The sequence below is a fragment of the Ambystoma mexicanum genome, chromosome 2p (assembly GCF_040938575.1).
Source record: "Ambystoma mexicanum isolate Mex_15411 chromosome 2p, UKY_AmexF1_1, whole genome shotgun sequence".
Taxonomy (NCBI): domain Eukaryota; kingdom Metazoa; phylum Chordata; class Amphibia; order Caudata; family Ambystomatidae; genus Ambystoma; species Ambystoma mexicanum.
In genome coordinates, this window is record NC_090923.1 from 953,690,383 (window position 1) to 953,711,753 (window position 21,371).

The 21,371-nt window shown below is 45.5% G+C and overlaps 1 protein-coding gene across 2 annotated transcripts in view; it reads right to left on the reverse strand.

Moving 5' to 3' along the window:
• The window catches only part of LOC138566955 (serine/threonine-protein kinase MRCK alpha-like), a 2,642,347-nt gene that overhangs the window by 1,670,540 nt on the left and 950,436 nt on the right, over positions 1–21,371 (reverse strand). For both annotated transcript variants that reach the window (XM_069644738.1, XM_069644739.1), the window contains exons 15-16: positions 20,523–20,770; positions 19,807–19,912 (exon numbers count right to left, since the gene is read on the reverse strand). In XM_069644738.1, the coding sequence (XP_069500839.1) occupies positions 19,807–19,912; positions 20,523–20,770 (354 nt within the window). The remainder of the gene's footprint in view (positions 1–19,806; positions 19,913–20,522; positions 20,771–21,371) is intronic.

The window sequence follows — 21,371 nt, forward strand, 5'->3', positions numbered from 1 at the left end:
ACTTTTTGGTAATTTTGAGTATGAATGATTCGGCCTAAAATTCCATAACTTTATACACATGTGTGGATTAACATAAGGGTTGCAAGTATACAAATTTGCATTGGCATCACGGATACTTTCCTTGTAATCCCTGATTCTTTGCCATTTCTATTCCAATGGGTCAGTGAATTCTACCATGTCTTCAATGAAAGCCCATAAAATCACTTTTAAACTGCAAAGTTTTTACAAAGCCTTGCGCAGAGATAAAAGTCTTCACATTTGTATTCATGAATAGTCTTCGGAAGCAAATGGCAGTCCTTTGTCACTGGACCATTTTTTTCTTTCTTCAGCTGCCACCAACTGTCCTTTCCTCCAGAGCAAGGTGGGGGTACAGCTTGATTGAAGGTTTATTGCACCCTACCCACTTCACACTTCCTTGTCCTGGGAGTTTCATTGTCAGTGGGTTCAGCCTAGACTAGATTCTATCCAACCTAATGATTATTCCTGGGGTGTTGGTATCTGCTGAGAGAGGCCCTCCTGTTGGTAGCATCCCCCTCAAGCAGAAACCTATTTTTCTTTTGGAACTTGCAAAATCCAGCCAACATAGTTTAACAGTTTTACTTTCTTATATTTGGTCCTGAATTAAACAAGGCAATTGAATAAAATCACCCACGTGTGTATTTTCCCCAGCAACAAACCAAACCCCTTCACATTGCTAGGTAATGGCAGGCTTTCATTCAACAGTTTAATTTTAAAACGGGCCTTTCTCTCCTTGAGTTTGTAAAGCACATTTTACATGTGTGGTGAAAAGCTGGCATTTCTTTTTAAATTCGGTTTTGCATCTCCCTCTGGATTCCCACACTGTCTTGCAGCTATAGTTATTTCCTTGTATGCAGGAGTTTTGTTTGAAGCACAGATGCATTTAAATTGACATGGCTCAGATAGCTGGAGTTTCTTTGTACTACTGAGCTTTGATACTTTGTAAAGAAAATGATTGCATTTTCCTGTGCGGGTAAAAGTTGAGTTCCTTGTTGATTTTTCTCAGAGTTGCTTTGACAGGGCCTGTCATTCAGAAATCATGCCTGGCTTTGCTGAAGCACAATGAGATATACTGGGCATGGCAAGGCCTTATTAATCACAGTGGTTTAAGGAAGAACAGATGGAAATAACGTCAGAGCAGCATTTTTTTTAAGGTGAAAAGGTTTCCTTTTTAATGGGGATTTTGAGCTTTCAGCAAAACAGTGCCGCTTTTTCACTTTATTCCATTTGAATGTGTCAGAACACACTGGCACGCTCCCTTAGTGTGTCCCCTTGTTCCATCCTGCCCAATGTATGCTTAGCAAGACGGTTCAGCCATCTGTTTGTTGCTGCGAAATGCAGTTTTAAGGCCACGGTGCTCACAGTAGCCAGCGCAACCATTTTGCTGTTTCTGCGCAAATGCAGCTTGGTTTTGGTGAAATTCTGTTCAGTGGGTCAATGTAGGCCACAATCTGTAGTACATTAATCAAGACCAATCCCTTAGTTTGGGCAAATGCTTTACACTGGCTCTTTCGCTGGATCAGCATCATTCAATCTATCCCTACTTCTTGTTGGGACAGCATAATTGTCCCAGTCCTAAAAAAAGGAAATCATGCCGACGCTTGTAACCATCGTCTATTAGCCATGTTAGACAGCCCAGCAATATTGTTTGCTTGAATACTCTTAAATGAGCTGAAAGATTGGGCAGGGACTAATAATATCATCCCCTTAAACCAAAGTGGGTTTTGCAAGGGCTCAAACACTACATTCAACAGTTTGTTTTTGATTCTATCCATACAGCAGGCATGGACGATACGTAGAACATCAGTATTTGTGGGATTTATCAACTTTAGCGTCATGTTTGACACAGTTGACAAGTGTAGGTTATGGAGCAACCTGCGTGATTGGGGCATTCATCTAGGGCTACAAAAAATGTTCATTCATTTGCATGACCACACTAGGGTGAAGGTTCATTTGGATCAATCCGGTAGGGCAACCGACTGGATATTCACAAAAAAAAGTCCTTAAGCAATGCTGCATTTTAACACCATTGCTTTTTAGTCTGTACTTATCCGACTTGGGTGATACAAGCTCCAACCCGCTTTCCATCCCACCTAAACTTAGTAACAACCCTTTGCAATGGATGGGTTATGCAGACAATCTAGTCCTACTGGATCTAACCACAGGAGGCTTGCAGTCATTGAATGATCTAAAACATTATGCTGCTTTAAACTCATTAACTGAGAATCCCGTCAAAATGAAAATCATGGTTTTAAGCCCAACTCTAAAAATTTAAAAACTGAGATGGGCGCTCGACAGGGTGGCAGTCGAAGTCGTCTCTGAGTACAAATATTTAGGCATTAATTTGGACAACAAACTGTGCGGAGTGCAGCACTTGTAACAAGCGAAATTGAAAACCGCCATACTAGCCGGCTCCATTTGCTCCCTTGCTCGCAAGGGTGGTGGATACTGCCTAGGGTCATTGATCAGGCTGTACAATGCCAAGATTCTACCCATTATTATGTATGGCGCACAAACATGGGTATCTGCCAACTGCTTTGAAATGCTCAAATTGGAGCGTACTATTCTTAAGAAGCTGCCACCTCAAACAGCAATACGAAATAGCTCATTTGGAGTTTAATATTTTGCTGATTACAGTAAAATTGCCACCAAGCTATTTGTCCCTACTTTGGAAATTGGTATATGCCCCTGCTCAAACACTGATGGGCCTACTGTATGAAGTATTTTTGTGTAGAGCAAAACTCGTGCCATTTTGGTAATCTGGTGAAGATCTGGTCAACAGCAGTACAACGGCAGCCGTTGGCAGTGGAGCATGCTCTGGGCTGGCTGCTTAGCAAATATAAAAAGCATATGAAAGTCATGTTGACTGAGCAGAGCAAAGACCAATTACTTGTTAATTTGTCCACCAGAAATCACACAGCGTTCTTTGTGGAATACATACAGGATCGGGAAGGCATACCAAGATAGAGTTAATATTTTGGGGGAATAGTTTGGTTTGGGATTATTAAACTTAAATAAAACATTGTAAAGACCAAAGAGAGATTGGGAGCTTGGCTTAACATACCACGGGAGAATAGGCATTGTTGTTTATGTGGAGAAGATTGTTTAGGGTCCGTTAGAGATCTTCTGACTAGCTGCTCCTCTCTTTTAACTTGCGGTTGAATGCTCTAAATGCAGCAGGTATTCAGAGGATGCCTTCTGCAGGCACCATGTAGGCTATGTTTATGAGTGGAGTTGTGAAGCCTGCCTCATATTTTTCACTATCTTCTGGAGGAAGATAGAGAGTGTACTGGATATACTGTCAAGTCTGTTTACCTACTGAATATTGTTTAGCATACGCACAGTGCTAAGTGTAGGTCTACTTGTGTTGCTTTTATTGGGAAGCCTGCAATGTACTTTCTATTATCTTTTGGCAGAAGACAGATTGCACTGGATATACTGTTGTGAGGAGTCGATATTTACCTACTGAATATTGTTCCGCATATGTGCAGTGCCACAAGTATGTCTACTTATGCTGTTTTACCTTCTCTTTTTTGAATCATGTGCACAATATGTATTTGTTTTGTGAACCCTATGTTATGACTGGTTTATACCACATTAAAAGCCGTCGCTTGCTAGCTATATAATGCAGAAATAAATACATAAATAAAATATTTCCTGTTTGCCTAAATAGGGTGGCCTTTAAGAATCTGCTCACAGGATTGATTCGGAAAATCCATCTCAACAGCCCCCAATTAATCGGGGCCAAAAAGGCATCCCAATTTACCGCTGGAGAGCCTTCCAAGCTTGGTTCTGTGTTTCTTGCTTTTAAAGTTTAATCAGATGCTTGTAATTAGAATGCCGCTTTCTAAGGTCTACACCAGCCCCATTTTTTTTAGAGCTCGCCTCGCATCACAAACCAATTTAAACTTGGCTAACAAACCTACTAAATCAAAGCAGCCTATATTCCACATGTGACTTCTCTCACAAGACATGTGGGGGAATAACCCGTGGTAATTGGAATTTTAAACAAGTACAAATGGGTTATCAGCTGTCTCACCCACCCCCTCCTTCCCTGCAGCTCTCTGGCCGGCCTCTCTTGGCCCTCTTCCTGCTCCTACCTGCAAGGCAAAAAACCTTGGGGTTATCTTCGACTCCACACTCTCCTTCTCTCCTCATATATCTGACATCTCTAAGAAGTCACACTACCAGCTGCACCTCCTCAGAGGTATTCTTCCCTTCCTCTCCTTCCCCCAGAAGCTCACTATCTCCCGAGCCCTGGTTCTCTCAAAGCTGGACTACTGTAACAGCCTCTATCTTAATCTGCCTGCCTCCACTCTCCGCCCTCTGCAACTCATCCAGAACAGAACTGCAAGACTTGTCCTTGGCCTCAAGCCCAGGGACCGTATCTCTCCAGGACTGAAATCTCTACACTGGCTCCCAGTGGCTGCGAGGATAAAGTTCAAAACCCTCTGCATTGCCCACAAGGCCTTCTGGGGCCTGGGGCCTAAATACCTTCAACTCTCTCTTCCTAAATATCTTCCTTCCCGAGCCCTTCGCTCATCCGTCTCCAACTCCCTCAGGGTCAGCCGCTTCTCGAAGCTACGAGCTGGGTGTAGATCTCTCTCCGCGGCAGGGGCCTCCCTCTGGAACAGCCTTCCTGCCTCCCTGAAACTTGAGGAGAACCATCTCCGGTTCCGGAAGCACCTCAAAACCTTCCTCTTTGCTTCTGCTTTCTCTCTCCCTCTCCCCTGCTAATTCTTCGCTGAAACTGCACTGAATCTGCAACTGGGCCACTCTCACCGACCCCGGTGGTCCTGGGCCCAGCCACTCTCCACTTGCACTGCCTCCCCGGCAACCCCTGCACTGCAGGACTGTCTCTGTATCCCTACAGCCCCCCCCCCTTCCCAGCACTTGTCTGCACTTACCTTGCACTTGCCACCAGCTGGCCCTATTTATTTATTTTATTTTTATTCTACTTACCTTGTACTGCACTTCCCCCCCCCCTCCCGTTCCCCATGCACTTTCTCCCTTCCCCCTACCCCTGCACTTGCGCAATCTGAATGACACCTGGCCTATTAGGATCGTTGTCTGTCTTCCCCTTGTTCCCCCCTCCCTGCCTCGTCGCGCCTTGAAACACTTGTGTATAGGCGCGTTACAAATGCCATATCATAAACTGGGCAATCACTCCCAAGATAACCCAGTGTTTAGACGTACACTGATCGGCTTCCCTGCCGCCTCCTCCCAAGAATGTTTAAATGTGGAAGTTAATCACAGTTGACGTACCCATACCCTAGTCTTTCCTCCAGCACCATCAAATGCACCCAATGTGGTTTGGGGCACAAGAGCATTTTTTCTGAAGCAGCACGAATATACACACCAAAGTAAAGCTAGGGGACTCAGCGTCTTCCAGGCTTTGACAAACCCATTTTCCCCTTCAAGTGTCCTTCGCCGTTCATATCCATTTTCTTTTCGTCATCGGTCTCTTCTCTGCCAATGGTATCAGCTACAATGAAAACCGAGAGGGGAAAATGACTGGTGGGACGAATCTAGGGAATTCGTCCCCTCTCCCAAAGGCTGAGCAACCACCTTTGTAACAACCCCTGATGCCGCCCCCTCCCGCCCGACTCCCTCAGGGGATAGGCAATCCCTAATCAGGGAAATGGGTTAGTCTCCCTTGTACCAAGAGCCTTCTAGTTTAGCTGGTTATATGGGAGTTAAAGTGTGTAAGAACTGCCACCCCTACACAAATGGCTAGTATGGTTTCTGACCCTTTTCAAATACTGTCCTGATCTCGAAGGTGCAAATGCAATGTGGACCCAGCCCCTCCTGTGGGGGGGGTGTGGGGGGGTAAGGATCCACATGGAGGATAGCACAGGGGCAATATGCTGGTCTTGGAAGCAAGAGGTTCGAATCCTGGATCAGCGCTTAGAAACCGAACTCCGGTATTAAGCGCATTATAAAAAAAGATTAAAATTCAGGAGAACCTTCTCTGCCTATGTCCCAAGACTATGGAACCTCTTCCCCATCAGCAAGAGGTTCCATAGTCTTGGGGCGCCCAGGCTCCTGCAATTCAGAAAAGAAATGAAGACTCGCCTTCAAGGAGTCTCTCCTCCTCAACACCGAGGCCATCATTTCGCCACCTGACGCCGTCCGCCCCTCTCCTTCCTGCCACCCTGTACAGCTCTGCCCCTCTATCCTACCCCTGCTGTATATCTGTTCTATTGTTACCTCTGAAAAGCGCTTAGTTATGCATCTGTGAACGGAGGATAGTACAGGGGCAACGCACTGGTCTTGGAAGCAAGACCACGTAGTGCAACAGAGGTTTGAATCCTTGGTTTGCACTTAGAAACCGAACTCTGGTATGGTATCAGGCACGTTCCAAACAAATCTATTAAATAAATCTGTACTGTTTTATACCTCTGTACAGCACTACGTTGTAGATCTGTATTGTTGTATACCTCTGTAACGTGCCCTTTTGTTTCTCAAAGCTAGGTTTGCACTCAAAATACCATAATAAATAATAATACAAGAGAGGAAGGTAGCCTGCAGAGTTACAGAGGAGGAAAGACCTCCTCCTGGGAGGGGTGGCAGGAAGAAGTGACCTCCCGGCTGGAGTGGCAGACCCAGAGGCGGCCAAGCTCGCGAAACATCAAGAACCAAACCGAATAAACTCAGCCCAGGAGTCTGTCCTGCAGCAGGAACCAAGACAACATTGAGTGAAACGCACACCCCTTATGCGGTTGGTCTAGGGAGATGCTAGAAGCGTGTATCTTAAATATATAGATTTATGGTGCTGGGGAGAAAATGCAGCTCTGGAACAATAAGCTGCTAATGTGTACCAAGAAAATAGTGTCCTAATTTGCGGACACTCCCGTCCCCTGACACCGTTAATACTGAGGTAGGCTCAGTCAAATCTTGTGACAAGTCTAAGCTTGTTTAAAGTAATAGAAAATGCTTGAATGTGTAAGTACATAGGCTATTCAATTGTACTTGACAAATGTCAGTGTTTAGTTTTTTAATAGTAAACAAAAGTAATTAAACATATTGAGCACTACGCGTTTCGGGATCTGGATCCCTTCATCAGGAGTGACATCTTATATTTGATACAGTAATTCTTCATATTTAGTGTTTCATATATCTACAAAAAGGTTAAGTAGAGAACTACTTTTAGTCTTTGTATACTTTCACAGAATGATATATATAACTCAGTTATTTAGACAAGCGCATTGGGACTTGACCTTAATGACTGCTCGAAAACAGGACAAGTGGTCAATTCTTCATAGATCTGTGCCGTTAGAGCAGTGCTGTTTTTGTAGTAGAATAAGGATTGACAAGGTGTCATATATAGAGATTGAAATATAGTTGTTGCAGGGTACATTCTATAGTTTGAGTAATACATGCCTGGAGTCACAACGACCTTTCACTACAGGAGGCTTGACACATTGGTAAAAAAGTTGGCAGTCCCCCCCAGATGTATTTGGCATCTATGCTGCATCACACATATATACACACACACACACACACACACACACACACACACACACACACACACACACACACACACACACACACACACACACACACACACCTTCCCTCTCATTATTTTGACTTGACTGATATATTCTCTTTACTGTTTGATAGATATTTTAAAACACTCCTGATTAAGGGAGTATCTTTCCACAGTGAATAATGAAAAGGTTCATCTTTTGGATTCTCAAGACTTCAATTAACGCTGAAAAGACTCTTTGAATTGTGTGTATGAGACCTTGTTTCTGAATTCTACTGTATTTAAACAAATTGATATGATAACATTTTTTGCTATCTTTAGCACAGACTGACAATTGTGCATCAGCTCAAAATCACATACAGCTCATAGTGTACAAACACATATAGATAAATAGTGGCAAACCTCCATTGCAATTAAAAGCCTAAGCATGGCACATTGTGCTAAAGTGGGAATGAAACCGCCTGAACTCAACGTGTATGCAAGATGTAGGAAGACTGCTCAGAGAACCATTCAAATATGCGGAACACTAATCAGCAAGCAATACAATACTTGGTAGGCAACAGCCTTTCTGCGCAAAATTAGTTTATTGATCCTTTTAACACTAAAGTGCCATCCACATGTCATGCACCTAAAGAATGCATTGTGTGGCTGGAGAATAAAGGAAAATTGGAAAATTAGTCATATTCAGATGAATAAGAAAAAAGCCATCATTCAATTTCTTTTTAAAACAGGAAAAAAGGAGGGATGCTGTGGGAGCACCATCGTCCTCTGGAATATAGTATAGGCCTCCACAGCTGATAGAGCCTAGAGGTTAATGATGTGGCATGTTCACATATTCATCTTCCACTGCCAGGAACAGTGTTCCAAATCAACTTAATTTCTGATGTGACCTTCAGTTAAAATGGCTTCCAGACAATTTGATTTAGCAAGAAAATATTATTTTTCAAGTATTCTCCAAGCACCAATAGCAGTGAAACAGAAGACATACCAGACTTGGCCAGGAGGAAAAACGAGACAAAACGAACTTGCTTAGAACGCTGTGGACCATTTGTTTTCTCCAGCACAGTCTGGCAAATATGCAACCACTAGTTATCTATTGGAATGTCTTAATGCTTCAGCAATTCTCAAAACATTTATATTTAAATGGCAGATGCTACATAGTCGGATTTTTAGGCACCAGGGAGCCAAGTTCAAGGATCTCATCACTTCTATGCCGATTCTACCTAACTGTTTTTGGCTTTTTCTTCCTTCACCTCTACTATTCACACAAATCTTTCTGCCCGTCTCTCTATTAAAACCTGGATGTCTGATCAGTTTCTTGTTCTTAATGCTTCAAAAACAGAAGTTTTTTTCAAGCTTGTACTATCCCTCCTCCTGTTTCTCCTTCTTGAATCCTTTTTCCACCTTCTCGCCTTCCTATCTCTCTTACTGCCCGTAATCTTGGTCTTCATTTTGATACTCATCCTTCACTTTTCTATTATTTCCCGCTCCTATCGATTCCATCTTTTTAACATCTGTAAAGTTAGGGCTTTTCTTACTTTTACTGCTACTAAGCTTCCAATATCTTCTCGAATTGTCTCACGGCTATTCTACTGTTCTGCACTTCTCTTTTGTCTTCCTGTCTCTCATTTCGCTCCTTTATAGTCGGTCTTTAATTGTTCTATTCATCTCTTGTACTCTGTTCCCATTCATGACTATTTCTACAAGCCTAGCCTCTCTTCGATGGCTACCTTTCCATTCTCGACTGAAATGTAACTTTCTCTGTATTGTAGTTAAGACCCTCTTTGGTCTTGCTGCTGTCATCTTTCATATCTTGTTTCTTTTTATGTCCCCTCCAGTGTTCTTCTACTCAGTCCTACTTTCTATTAACGGTACCTCGTCCTTGTGCGCTTTTGCTCTTTCTTTGCTTGCTCCTCTCCTTTGAAATGCTCTCCCTCTTCGATCTATTGACTCTTATTCTGCTTTTCGTGCTGCTTTGAAAACCTTTCTACTTCTATCGTAATTGTGTCCTTCATCTCATTACTGAAGGCATTTATCTGCTGTGTATTGTATTAATACCTATTCTAGTTATTGTACTGTAAATTGGCATCTGTACAGCGCCTTGGCGTAAGGTGCTATAGAGAGGGTAGATCCCTCCCTTCTTGAAATAGTCGCTGAATGAATCCTCAAAGGATCCAGCGACTCTACAAAATGGGAAGTATATACTGGTGTAGCACACACTGCTAAACCGCATCATGGCCAACCTATGTCAACTCCTGAATGTGTGCAGTGTTTCAGATATCAGTGGAAAAGTGGAGAGTTGGAGGGGCAGTGGGGCAGAGAAGACAGCAAAGTAGAACAAGTCATTGCTGGGTAGCAGTAATGCATCCTGAGTGGCATGGTTTCCTATGCCTCCCATCCAGAAAGTTAACATGCCACAATTGCCATTGTCGCTGAAGCATACAGATAAACCAAGGGACATCCTCTGCACCCAAAACAGAGGGCACAGAACTTGTTCATGTATGGCCACTTCTGAAATTGGAATTACGGCCAGTTCAGACAGTATGCCTTTTCACTGATCGTTGGCATAATAATTGGCCATGAGAGATTGGAGAGTGACCATTCTCAAAAATCCATTTTAAGAAATACGAATTAGGATTTTTGGTTCCACCATTGCATTTTAAAGTAAAACGTAGAGACTGTTGTCTGCAAGTATCAGAATTCACTTATTCTGAGTTTTGTCTTTAAAGATTCATGACTTTGAAAAATTACCTTCTAAGACATTGCCATGGTGGTGCTGGTTTTCTTCAGACACAAGATCATAGTTTTAACAGGGTTCTAGATTGATCAACCAGCCATGCTCTCATTTCATCAAGAGAAAACGGCAACACCACCTACCATAAAGATGGTACTGTATATTCAGCAGTGCAGATCTCAGAAGATCTACTGTATTGCTAAATTAGGAATGTGACCAATGAAAGTCATTGCCTGCCACCCGAGACATTGAGCATGGCATTCTGGAGCATCTGAAATAAGAATGCCATGAGGCCAATCACCCATTGAACCCACTAAGCCAGGTCTACTTGGTGGAAGACTGAAACTGTGGAAGACTTAAAACAGTAGGTCTGACTGGCCCGCCAGAGGGAAAGCCAAAGTGTGGTACAGATCTCAAACTGTTCCAATAAAGGACATTTTCTGAATCAGAACCAGAATGCACTTTGAACATTTAATGGAAAGTCCTACTCTAAAGAGGAGGGACAGCACCAAACAGCTAGATTCCTTACTTATCCAAAGGACAGGACACCCAAGCTTGCCAGTGATCTATATTTGGTATTTATGGAACACCTTCTTTGAAAAGGTACACTGGAATGATTGCCACATTTTGTAAAGACTCTGTGTTAGGTCAGAAGAAGAAAACAGACTGATTAGACATTCTACTAATGATTTTATTAAAGAATAAGATAAAGCCCATCTTTCCCTATTCTACAAGGCTTCACAACCTAACAAAACTAAGGTGCACGCGCGTCAGTTGTCGGTGAATGTCTAAACGAAAAAAACATCCACTGTTCAACTCGAACCTATCTGACTGTACCACTATTCTTAACAACTTAAAGACCGGAGAATGCCTCCCTTCTCTCGAGATATCTGGTCTTTTGATCAATCTTCAATAAATGTTTTTCCGTTAATCTCAAGTAATCGCTTTTACCAGTTCACCCAGCTCATTAAGTAAGATTTTGACTTTGGTTTTCTTTTCCTTTATTTTCTTCATAGTTAATCCTTCTCTTTCCCTTAACTGTTTCTCTAAGCATCACTTTCCCCCTCTGGGATATTTCTTAATAGTCAATTTTTCATCACTTTTGCTCTCAGCTTTCTGTGGTATTTTCATAAATGTTATTTATTAAATTCCTCTGTGTCATCTGTCACTAGGACCTTCTTGGTATTCTTTATAATCCGCAGGATAATTTCCAATAAATGTGTCTTTCAGGCTTCTCTATTATTTTTATTGGATTTTCTCTCTCTCCCGACTGTGCCGAGTAGGAGCTTTACAATACTGATTCTTAGTCTCTTGCTATGCTTTCTTTCACTTGAGTGTGATGAATAAGAGCATTTAAATAATGATTCTCAATCAGCGTTATATCTTTACTCTTATGACTGTGATGAGTAGGAGCATTCCAGTAATGACTTTCATGCACCCTTGTTGTATCTTTACTCATGACCGAGTAGTATCAGTCCAGTAATGATTCAAACTCCCTTCCCAGGGTCTCTCGTTATCTCCTTTACCTTCCGTGATGAGGATCAACGTCACTGGGTCCTTCATGGTTTCAGGACAGGCTTCCTTTTCTCTCTTCCTGGCATCTTATATATCTATCAGTTTCTCTTGCCTCGCTTCTTCCTGATAGGCGGTCTGTTATCTTGGTTTTTCAGTCCTCCCAATTCCATCAGGGGTAAATGGTCGCAGCGTTGTTGTTTGGACCCCTGGGTCCACCATGGAGCTCCCGTGGTCACACCACCACTCTGTCTCTCTCTCGTCTCCTCGGGACGCTGTGCGTCTGGTTTCTCTCCTGCTGCATTTCTTGCTACCGCAGTTGCACATGTGACAGCTCCAGGTTCTGTACAACTGCAGAATGCTGCACGTCACGCCCAAGGTGCTCGCCGCTAGCATGCGTTTCCTTTTGAATCTCGCGGGCTGTCTTTTCACTTCCCCAGGCTCCTCCCCTCTCTGGGATGACATAGCTGCAGTACGTTCTCAAGTCATCCCTCATATGTTCGACCATCCCTCCGATTTGAGCCGCATGGTAGTACCTGCGTATATCCGGGAACCCGAATTCCCCTCTGTCCCTGGGCAGGGTTAGTGTTGCCATTTTTACTCTCTGGGTCTTATTCCCCCATGGGTGGAGAGCGAACGAGTATGTGGCGCGAACGAGTGTGCGGAGCGAACGAGTGTACACGGAACGGATGAGTACATAGAGCGTACGAGTATGTGGAGCGGATGAGTGTGGAGCTGATGAGTGGCAGATGAGTCTGTGGAGCGGATGAACGCACAGAACAAATGAGTGTATGGACTGGATGGATATATAGAGCGCGTGAGTATGCTAAACGGATGGGTATGCTGTACAGATGAGTACGTTGAGTGGATGAATAGTGCATACAGCGGATGAGAAACAAAACACATAGAACAGACCTGACCGCTCAGAATTGCGTGACGTGCATATTTTGCTTTGGAATGCAAGGAACTTTGAAAGAGCATACTTCATATCACACCCCACGCTTACTCTCTCCTTACACCACCATTCAACTAGAAAACAGAGATACTATGACACCATTCGGTATAACTGTTCTCATATCAACATCTGCCGCTCACCCCCCCCCCCATCACTAAGTAAACATGGCTGGTTTCACACCCCCAGCCAGGCGTTTCTCCTCAGGCCTAACGCTGCCACACTCGGTCTGGATAACTCCGGCCAGACCGAACACATACTCCTGATCTCGCAACCACCACACCTACCGCTAAGAAGCAGCTACCACATGAATCCCACACCAGCTGCACACATACCTGGTGCGCACACGCACCTTTGGACTCTCTCTAACCTCTCCACTGACCCGAACTTCGGTTCCCAAGGGCGTTCAACCTACCAGCGCCTTCAGACCATACCAATGGTATATAAGGAGCTATATAAATGCAAAATAATAATAACAAAATATGAACCTACAGAGCTCTCCTGTGAGGTCTTGGAAAAACGTGTCTGGTAGATGACACGGAATTGCAGAGAACAAATACAACAACCTGGGGAGAACATTCATTTTTATAGAGGTCATTCTTCCATAACAGGTCACCATCAGCGGTGCCCATCTCTTCAAGTTGGCCGTGAGATTCGTGCGAAAGGGATTGTAATTCGCCTCCACCAATTCCCCCAGGTCCCTGGTCACCAATATGCCCAGGTATCTGATGCTGTTCTGGCTGACCTTCATATCCAGGTAGCTCGTTTTTGTGCCAAAGAAGTGGCTCTGTGCCAGTGTCGGCAGGATAGATTTTGCCACATTAATTTTGAGCCCCAAAAGCAGACCAAACTCGGCTATCTGGGTCATTAGTACTGGGAGGGGAAACACGAACATTTGTGAGGTAGGCCAATACATTGTCTGCAAACAAGGAGATTTTACATTCAGGTTCTCCCCCACAATACCCCTGATCTGCTAATTTGTTCGAATCGCTACTGCTAGTGGCTCCATTGCAAGGGCATACAGCAGCAGGGAGAGGGGACATCCCTGCCTAGTGCCTCTCGTGAGTTCAAAGGACTCCGTACAGCCCTGTTTATCCGCACCCTCGCCCTCGGCCTGTTGTATAATTCTGCAATCCACTTCAGGAAATTTCTTCCCAAGTACCTTCATCATGAAGGGCCACTCGACCCCATCAAAGGCCTTTTTGGAGTCTAATGTCATGATGCATGCGTCCAGGCCTCCCGTTGATAAATCCGACCTGGTCCCCGTGAAGTAGTAGCGGCATACTCCCCTCCAAGCATGTTCCCAGGACTTCACGTCTCCGTTGAGGAGGAGATGGGGCTATAGGAGGAGCATTTGGTCTGATCCTTCCCCCTCCTTTGGGATCTCAACTATAACTGCCTCCATCATTGTGGGGGGATGGGTTTCGCCATCCAGACAAGTGTTCAATACCTTCGCTAAACGTGGAGCCAGCAGAGTTCTGAACAGTTTGTACAATTTGATCGTTAATCCATTCTTCCCCGGGGCAGATTCCGCTTTCATTTCAGTAATAGCCTTCAAGACTTCCTCCCCGATGATGGGGTTTTCTAAGTTGTGCAGGCTCTCTTTGGGGAGCCCTGGAATTGGTAGCTTTTTCAAAAACTCATCTATTTGGGTCCCCTGCCCCACACATTCCGATGTATATAGGGTTCTATAGTATTCTACAAACTCTGACCCTATGCTCTGGGCATCATGTATCTGTCTATCACCCTCTGTCCTTATTACCCCTATGGACCTCCTCTTTCTCTCTTCCCTCAGCCTCCATGCTAGGATCTTGTCCACCCGGCCTCCTTTCTCATGATATTTCTGTTTCAGGAACAGGTTTTTTTCCGCTTCCCGAGTTCGTATCACATTCAGTTGGGTCTTATATTTTCGGAGCTGTTTCGCCTTGGCGGGCGACATATTGTCCCTGGGTGCCTCCTGATTGTAACTCCTATTTTCCTGTGGAGTTCAACCTCCTTTTCCTCCCTCTATTTTTTTCTCTGAGCCTAATCTCATCAGGGTCACACGCATGGTTGCCTAGAAACCATCCCAGACCGATTGGATTCCCACCTCCCCTGTGTCGTTAAATTGTAAGTATTCCTTGATCCCCCAAAGCAGCTCCTGCTGCACCGCTTTGTCTTTGAGCATGAAGTCATTGCACCTCCAGTTTCCGCAAGGCATTCGCTTTTTCCCCCATGTCCACTGTGATACCCACCATATCGTGATCCGACCACGGAATTGGTGTTACTTGGGACTGCAACACCTGTCTCATAGGCCTTTGTCCACCAGAATCGGGTCTATTCGCGAGAAGGAATCGTGGGCTGCGGAGTAGAAAATGAACGGCATATCCCCGGCTGGTACCGGGTGGAGGGAATCATCCAAACCCAGTACCTCATTAACCCCTTTAAAGCGTTCAGATTCACTTGTATTGGATTTAGTCATTCGTTCCCCCATCCTCTTGCGATCCCCTCGGAGGATCCAATACCAGGTTGAAATCCCCACCGACCACCAGTTGGCCTTCAGCGAATTGAATTCGTCTAGCCCTACATTTCTCCCAAAACTAACACTGTTGCACACTAGGGGCACATACTTAACAGATTGTGAACTTCACCCCATGCAGGAGACCCTTTGCGAACACGTACCTCCCGTTGGTATCAGCCAACATCTCCTCCATCGAGAAGCTCAGCCTGATTGAGACCAGTACTGCTACCCCTCGCCTCTTATTGATGTTGGAGGCCATTATCACCTCCCGGGAGCGGAGTCTGGGTTCCCCGCCCTTCTTCCAGTGCGTTTCCTGTAGACATATCCAATCAAGCTTGGACCTCCTGAATTCACTTAACACCATGGATCTTTCGGAGGGGGGAGTTAAGGATCCAGGCATTTAGGGAGCCTATCTGCATCTCACCCTAGCCAGACATTTTCTTTTTCCCATCGGTACCTCCTAGGCCCCTCACTCCTGAGCACTTCCACAATCGGGACCCGTAGAACTGATTCCCCACAACATACCATTGAATTAGAACATTAACATCTAGAACAGTAATCCCCCCCCCCCACTTCCTCATCCCCCCTCTTGACTGTTACCCCCCCACCCCTCGGCAACCAACACCGTCCGGAAATATCTCTCCCGACGAGATTTATTCACCAGAGGCCCTCTCCCACTCTCGTGCCGCCTAACTCAGCTTCTCCGCTTCAAGCCCCCACTCTGTTTTCTCTGTCCTCAAATCGCTTTACCGCTATGTAAACATCCCCCACATCTTTTACATTGAGACATTGTATTCTGTTCCCCTCCCCCCCGTTCTCTCGTCTCAAGAGAGTCCCGTCTGTGGTGATCCAAACATTCTTAATTTCCTGGAGCCAGGTACTTTACGTCTGTTAGGGACCTTTATGCACCATCGTCTTTTTTCTGGGCCTTTATCGCCGTCAGCCCTTTTTTGGCCTTCACCACCCAGCAACTCCTCTGTGACCCTTCTAATGTCCTCCTCAGTGACTAGTTTATAACAGTAGCCTTCTACCTCAAAGGACACGGAGAAAGGGAACCCCCAGCGATATCGCACCCATTTTTCGTTGAGCCACTTCGTGAGGGGAGCACATAAACGCCTCTTCACCAGTTTAAGAGCGGATAGATCTTGATATATTGCCACCTGCGCCAAGGGCTATGGAATTTATCTCCCTTGCCTTCGAGGATTTTGTGTCTGTCCAGGTAATTATGGAACTGCGCCAGCACCGAGCGTGGGCCCATCCCAGCCGCTCCCGCTCTGAGGACCCTCTCCAGTTTGGGCTTGTCCATGTTCTCATCACCGAACAGTATTTTCACCACCTCATGTATGGTTCTCTGCAGGTCTTTCTCCGTTTCACCCTCATTTTCCGGAATTCTAAAAAAATCATAAATTGTTCCTTCTCTCTCTCTTCTCAAAATCGTCCATCTTCAGAGCACCTTCGCCCCCTTTCCTATTCCGGTTCCGCTATCCTCATATCCATCTGGGCTTCCAAAGTTTCGAGGGATGACTGGTTCTGTTCCACCGCTTGTAGTCGCTCATCCATGCTATCAATCCTCACATTTATTCTGTCAACTTTTCCGCCCATGTCAGCCCTCATTCCTCTAATCTCTTCCAGGAGGGCAGCGATATCCCTCATGTAGGAGGGATATCGCTGCATCGCTCCCTACCTCGGTCATGGCAGGGATGGGTTTTGTTCTCCCCTCCTCGAGTTTCTGGTACTCGCGTTCCAGTTTAGCCCTCCAGTCCATGAGGCGCTCAGTCACCCTTGACGAGTGTAAGGGGTCTAGGTGCCGTGGATGTTGCATTGGGGTGCACCTAGCCTGTTACTATTGGGGCCCACTTCCCCCCCAGCTCTGTAGTCCTAGACAGCATTGCTCACCTCCATTGATGCTTTTTGGAAATCACTGGTTGAGCCGCTGGTCACTCGTCATACAAACAGGGTCTTGTGTGGTATCTCCCCCTCTTTATCTTCCTCGGGTTTAATACTGGCCGATTATTGCCCTCTCCTTTACTCTCCACTTATGCCCTGTGACCGGCAGTTGGTTTCAAGGTAGGGCAGGCACACGCCCCAGTGGTTTGTCCCAGGGGCCCTCACCCTAGTCGGCTCTGGTTAGGCGAACTTTAGGCATACCGAGGGCGCGGGAGGGGAGGGTAGCTGTGCTCCAAGGTGGTCCTCCTTTCAAGTGTGACCTCTTTATCCCCCTCACATTGATGGATTTCTCGGCGGGTCAGAGCGGAGCTGTAGGTCTGCTTTGAGGCATGCACACGCCCCATGGGAGAGACTGGGGGCCCACACCTCTGCCATTACCCCCCTGATGGGTAGAGCTCCAGGTGCCCCCCACTTTTTTTTCTGGCTACGGGTATTGTTTCCACCCATGTACATATTAATGCTGGCCTCTTCCTGTGCCTCCAGGGCCGCCTTCTTAGTGTCCCACGGATTGGGGAGCTGGCGTCGCCTGGGCCACCCTGACTGAGTCTCAGCCGTGGAACATCTCCTTCTCTTCCCGTGGGCCGTCTCTCCTCAGTCAGGGAATGATACCCCCTCCAAGTCCTGCCCTTGGGGTTTTTCTTCCTGGCTTGTCTTGTGCCCACCTATCCTCTGGATAGACGCAGCAGCCTCCTGTTACCTCTTTCCCCTTTTGTCTCTACGCCTTGATCAATGACTGTTGGCCTCAGCTTGTGGCTGGTGCCGTGCCCTTGTTGATGGGGAAGAAAGATCCCCGTTTTGTTCGCCCAGGGGAGGCCCTCCTCTTCCAGGCAAATACGTGTGATGTCCCCCGGCATGGGTCGCGTGGCCTCAGCCCGTCTACCCTGTACCTTTTTCACATTAATGTAACCACCAGCGGGCCTGCTACGTGGGCTTTGTTGGGCTGATCGCCCTCCGGCGCTAGAAGCCTTGTTGGTAGACGGGGGGTGATGGGTGGGGGAAAAGGTCCTCACATTCTCTGCCACACGTGTCTGCAGGGTTGTCTCATCTCCCGGCCTCACCGCTGCTCCGTCCCTCCTGCGGACAGACCTTCCCTTTTTGTGCAACTCGCCTGGAGTGAGCCGGACGCAGTCGGGAAACACTTTCGTTTTAGTTTACTGCGTAAAACGGCATTTTCTCCTTCACCTCAGTGCTGTCTCGCCCGCGCTTCCATCACTGGATGCCCCAGGTGGTTAGCATCCTGGTTATTCTCCTGGGAGGGGCAGTTTGCTGGGTGGGGGTCACAAAGTGGGGGCTCGGTCCACTTTTGCTGGGCCTGGTGCTGGAGGTCTACGTCGATTCGACTTCCATCGGCACGCCCCCTGGTGACCTCCCAAATCCTCTTTATAATCCTTCTCAAATACTCAAAGTTAATGTCAGATTTGCATGTTTGTAAAGGCACCAACTGACCTGGGGAGCCAAAAGTAGCTCATGGTAGCAGTTGGTTTTAAGCTGACTCTTCTGGGTTAGAAGCAGGACTAAATAGCTCCCAGTGCCCCTCAATTTCGAATCCTGAATTAATTTGATAGGTTGGATGTGCTGTGCCATTATCCAAGAAGCCCAACACTATAATTAGTTGTTGCTTGCTGCAGTAGGAGGGTGATATTTGTTTGATGAAGGCTGATCATGGATACAAATCTTGAAGCATTTTTCATGTAAGACCCACCCAGTGAAAACCAGTGACATATCCAACATTTAACTTTCCTTTAAATATCTATTAAATTAAGTTATAAGTGTAAGCATGAGGATGTAGTCTGTGTTGCCTGCCTGTGCATCAGGTATGTGTACAGGTTTTGATCCAGTGCCTCAATTTCTGCAGGCTGTGCTACTTGTGGTAGGTGTCCTTTTGTGCGTGTGTGTACCATACGCTGGATATATGCATACAATGGACCTTTCACCATGATAATTTGAAACCGGTCAAAGTGTCCATGTACATTGCCCCATTGAATAGGCCAACATTTGTTACTTGTGTGCTATTTTTAGTATTAATAAAAAGCGTATTAAAGGTGGATTGCTGGAAGAAAGGGCTGGGAAGCGAGAGTGCAGCAAACAAAGGGTTGTGAGTAGAAAAGGAGTCGTGTGGGGACAGAAGTAATGACAGGCAGAAGGAAACAGATTGCCCCCAACATTCCAATACACCAGAAGGCCACACAATCTGCACACTATTCTGGAAAAAAAGATAGAAAACCACTAAATGCAGGAAATTTGACTCCCAAATAGCATGAACATAACAGATTGCGTTTATTATATGTAATGTCATTTTACAACATTTGCAGCACTGTGAACTCATGCCGAAAAAAAATGAATGATCCCCAATCCATGGAAGTAAACTGGAATTCAAACATGACACTTATAGCATGTTTATTCAGCAATATCAGACTTGTGGAGCAGAACCACATGAGATTAACGTGTGTCCAGTCCCAAAGGGTTAATTCTGAAGCATACATCACAAGCTGCTTGAATAGCTCAGGCATCTTAACATTATACCCAGGCATTCCTGAAACCCACTCTTCTGTTTCAACAAGTGACTTGGCATGAGAAGTGAAAAACACTACACCAAATTGGCATTGCTGTGAAGTGCTTAATTGTTTTGAACATTTCAACAGCGGACTACTTACCCGATCCAGCTCCTGTGTGAGCTTATTGTTCTCTTCCTTCAATAAACTCTTCTCGCGTTCATTCTTATCTTTCATCTCCAGAACAACTTCCTCATGTTCATATATGCTAATTACACAAAAAAGGAGAGAAGACAGGATCATCAGCCATCTAAAAAGAGTTGTCCGATAGTATCTATGCCAAGCTATGTTGGTGGTATTGGTGCCATTTTGTTTCTTACATGTTTGAGCAGTTATCAGTCATGCTGGCTATACAGGACTGAATCATGCACACTAGAACTGCAGAGCCAAGTCTTATTATTGGTCTACAACGGTATGTTTCCTATGCTTTGGGCAGGACTGCCGCCTGATCTAGAATTGTATTTTCAGCCTGCTCTGTCACAGTGTGCTCTTAAGCTCGGATGGCGTAGTCATAATGGTCAGACCTAGTCTATCATGGTTTCCCTACACCTGCAGACTGAGTTTAGGATTGGACCTCCACAGCACGGTCATGGCTGCTACCTAGGCCTACATCTTATCCTCTGCATGTTTGAAAAATCACAACAGTTGGCAATGAGAAAGGAGTTTCACTGTAAGTTTATGCGCATACATGATTATGTATCTTCACATTGAGCCTCACATACATATAATACTTTAAAGGTTTGGGCCCTGTGTGATGCTGGGTCCAGATGGCCACATTGCAGTATGTCTATTCAGCAATGAGCACAAAGTACACTCACCTGGCATTCCTAGCCTTGCCAATCTTTCCCTGCATCACACTGATCTCACTCTGAAGAGCCTGCACCTGAACCTCTTTGTCCTGCAGCTCTTTCCGAAGGATCTTCATCTCGCTGGTATGTTCCACATCTCGCCTCGCCAACTCCTCTTCAAAACGTATGTTTTGCTTCTCCAGATCTGCCTTCAGCTTGGAAACTTCCATGCCATGGAAAGAGCTGCTAACCCCCGGGGACAGGACTGTCTGCTTCATCTAGGAAACAGTAGAAAAAAATATGGTTATCCAAGATAGCGACTACTCTACTGCTAGTCCACAGTACCCCATCTTCATATATTTGGGATGTTGTCTCTGTGCAAGGGATGAAACCCGGGCCAGAGGAATATATTGGACAGCATATTTAAAGAAAATAACAGGGTGCATGTACAATACATACCCATGCATGCACTCCCACTTACACTTACACTTTCCGGCAGTCTTCTCAGTACAAAGGGATGGAAGGTGCAACATACGAAGGAAGAAGACTGACTAGGGGTACAGTAGTTATTACTACTTCTCATCCACTCTCCACCATAGGTTTGGGAGACTTTCAAGTATTCCATTTACAGGTCGGTGGTGGCAAAATAAAACATAACAGCACACAGTTCAAACCAAAGAACAAGTTATTTACCAACTGTAACGTTCTTTCGATTGGATGTTCCTCCCACGTATTCCTCATCTTAAATATATCCTTACCTTCAGCTTTGCTGCTTTGGACATTTTTTCTCTCTCCACCAGAGGGCACTCCACTCGAGGTGACGATGTCCCTCGGCGGCATCCGCCGAGTGTCGACGGCATCCGTAGTATAAATGCCTCG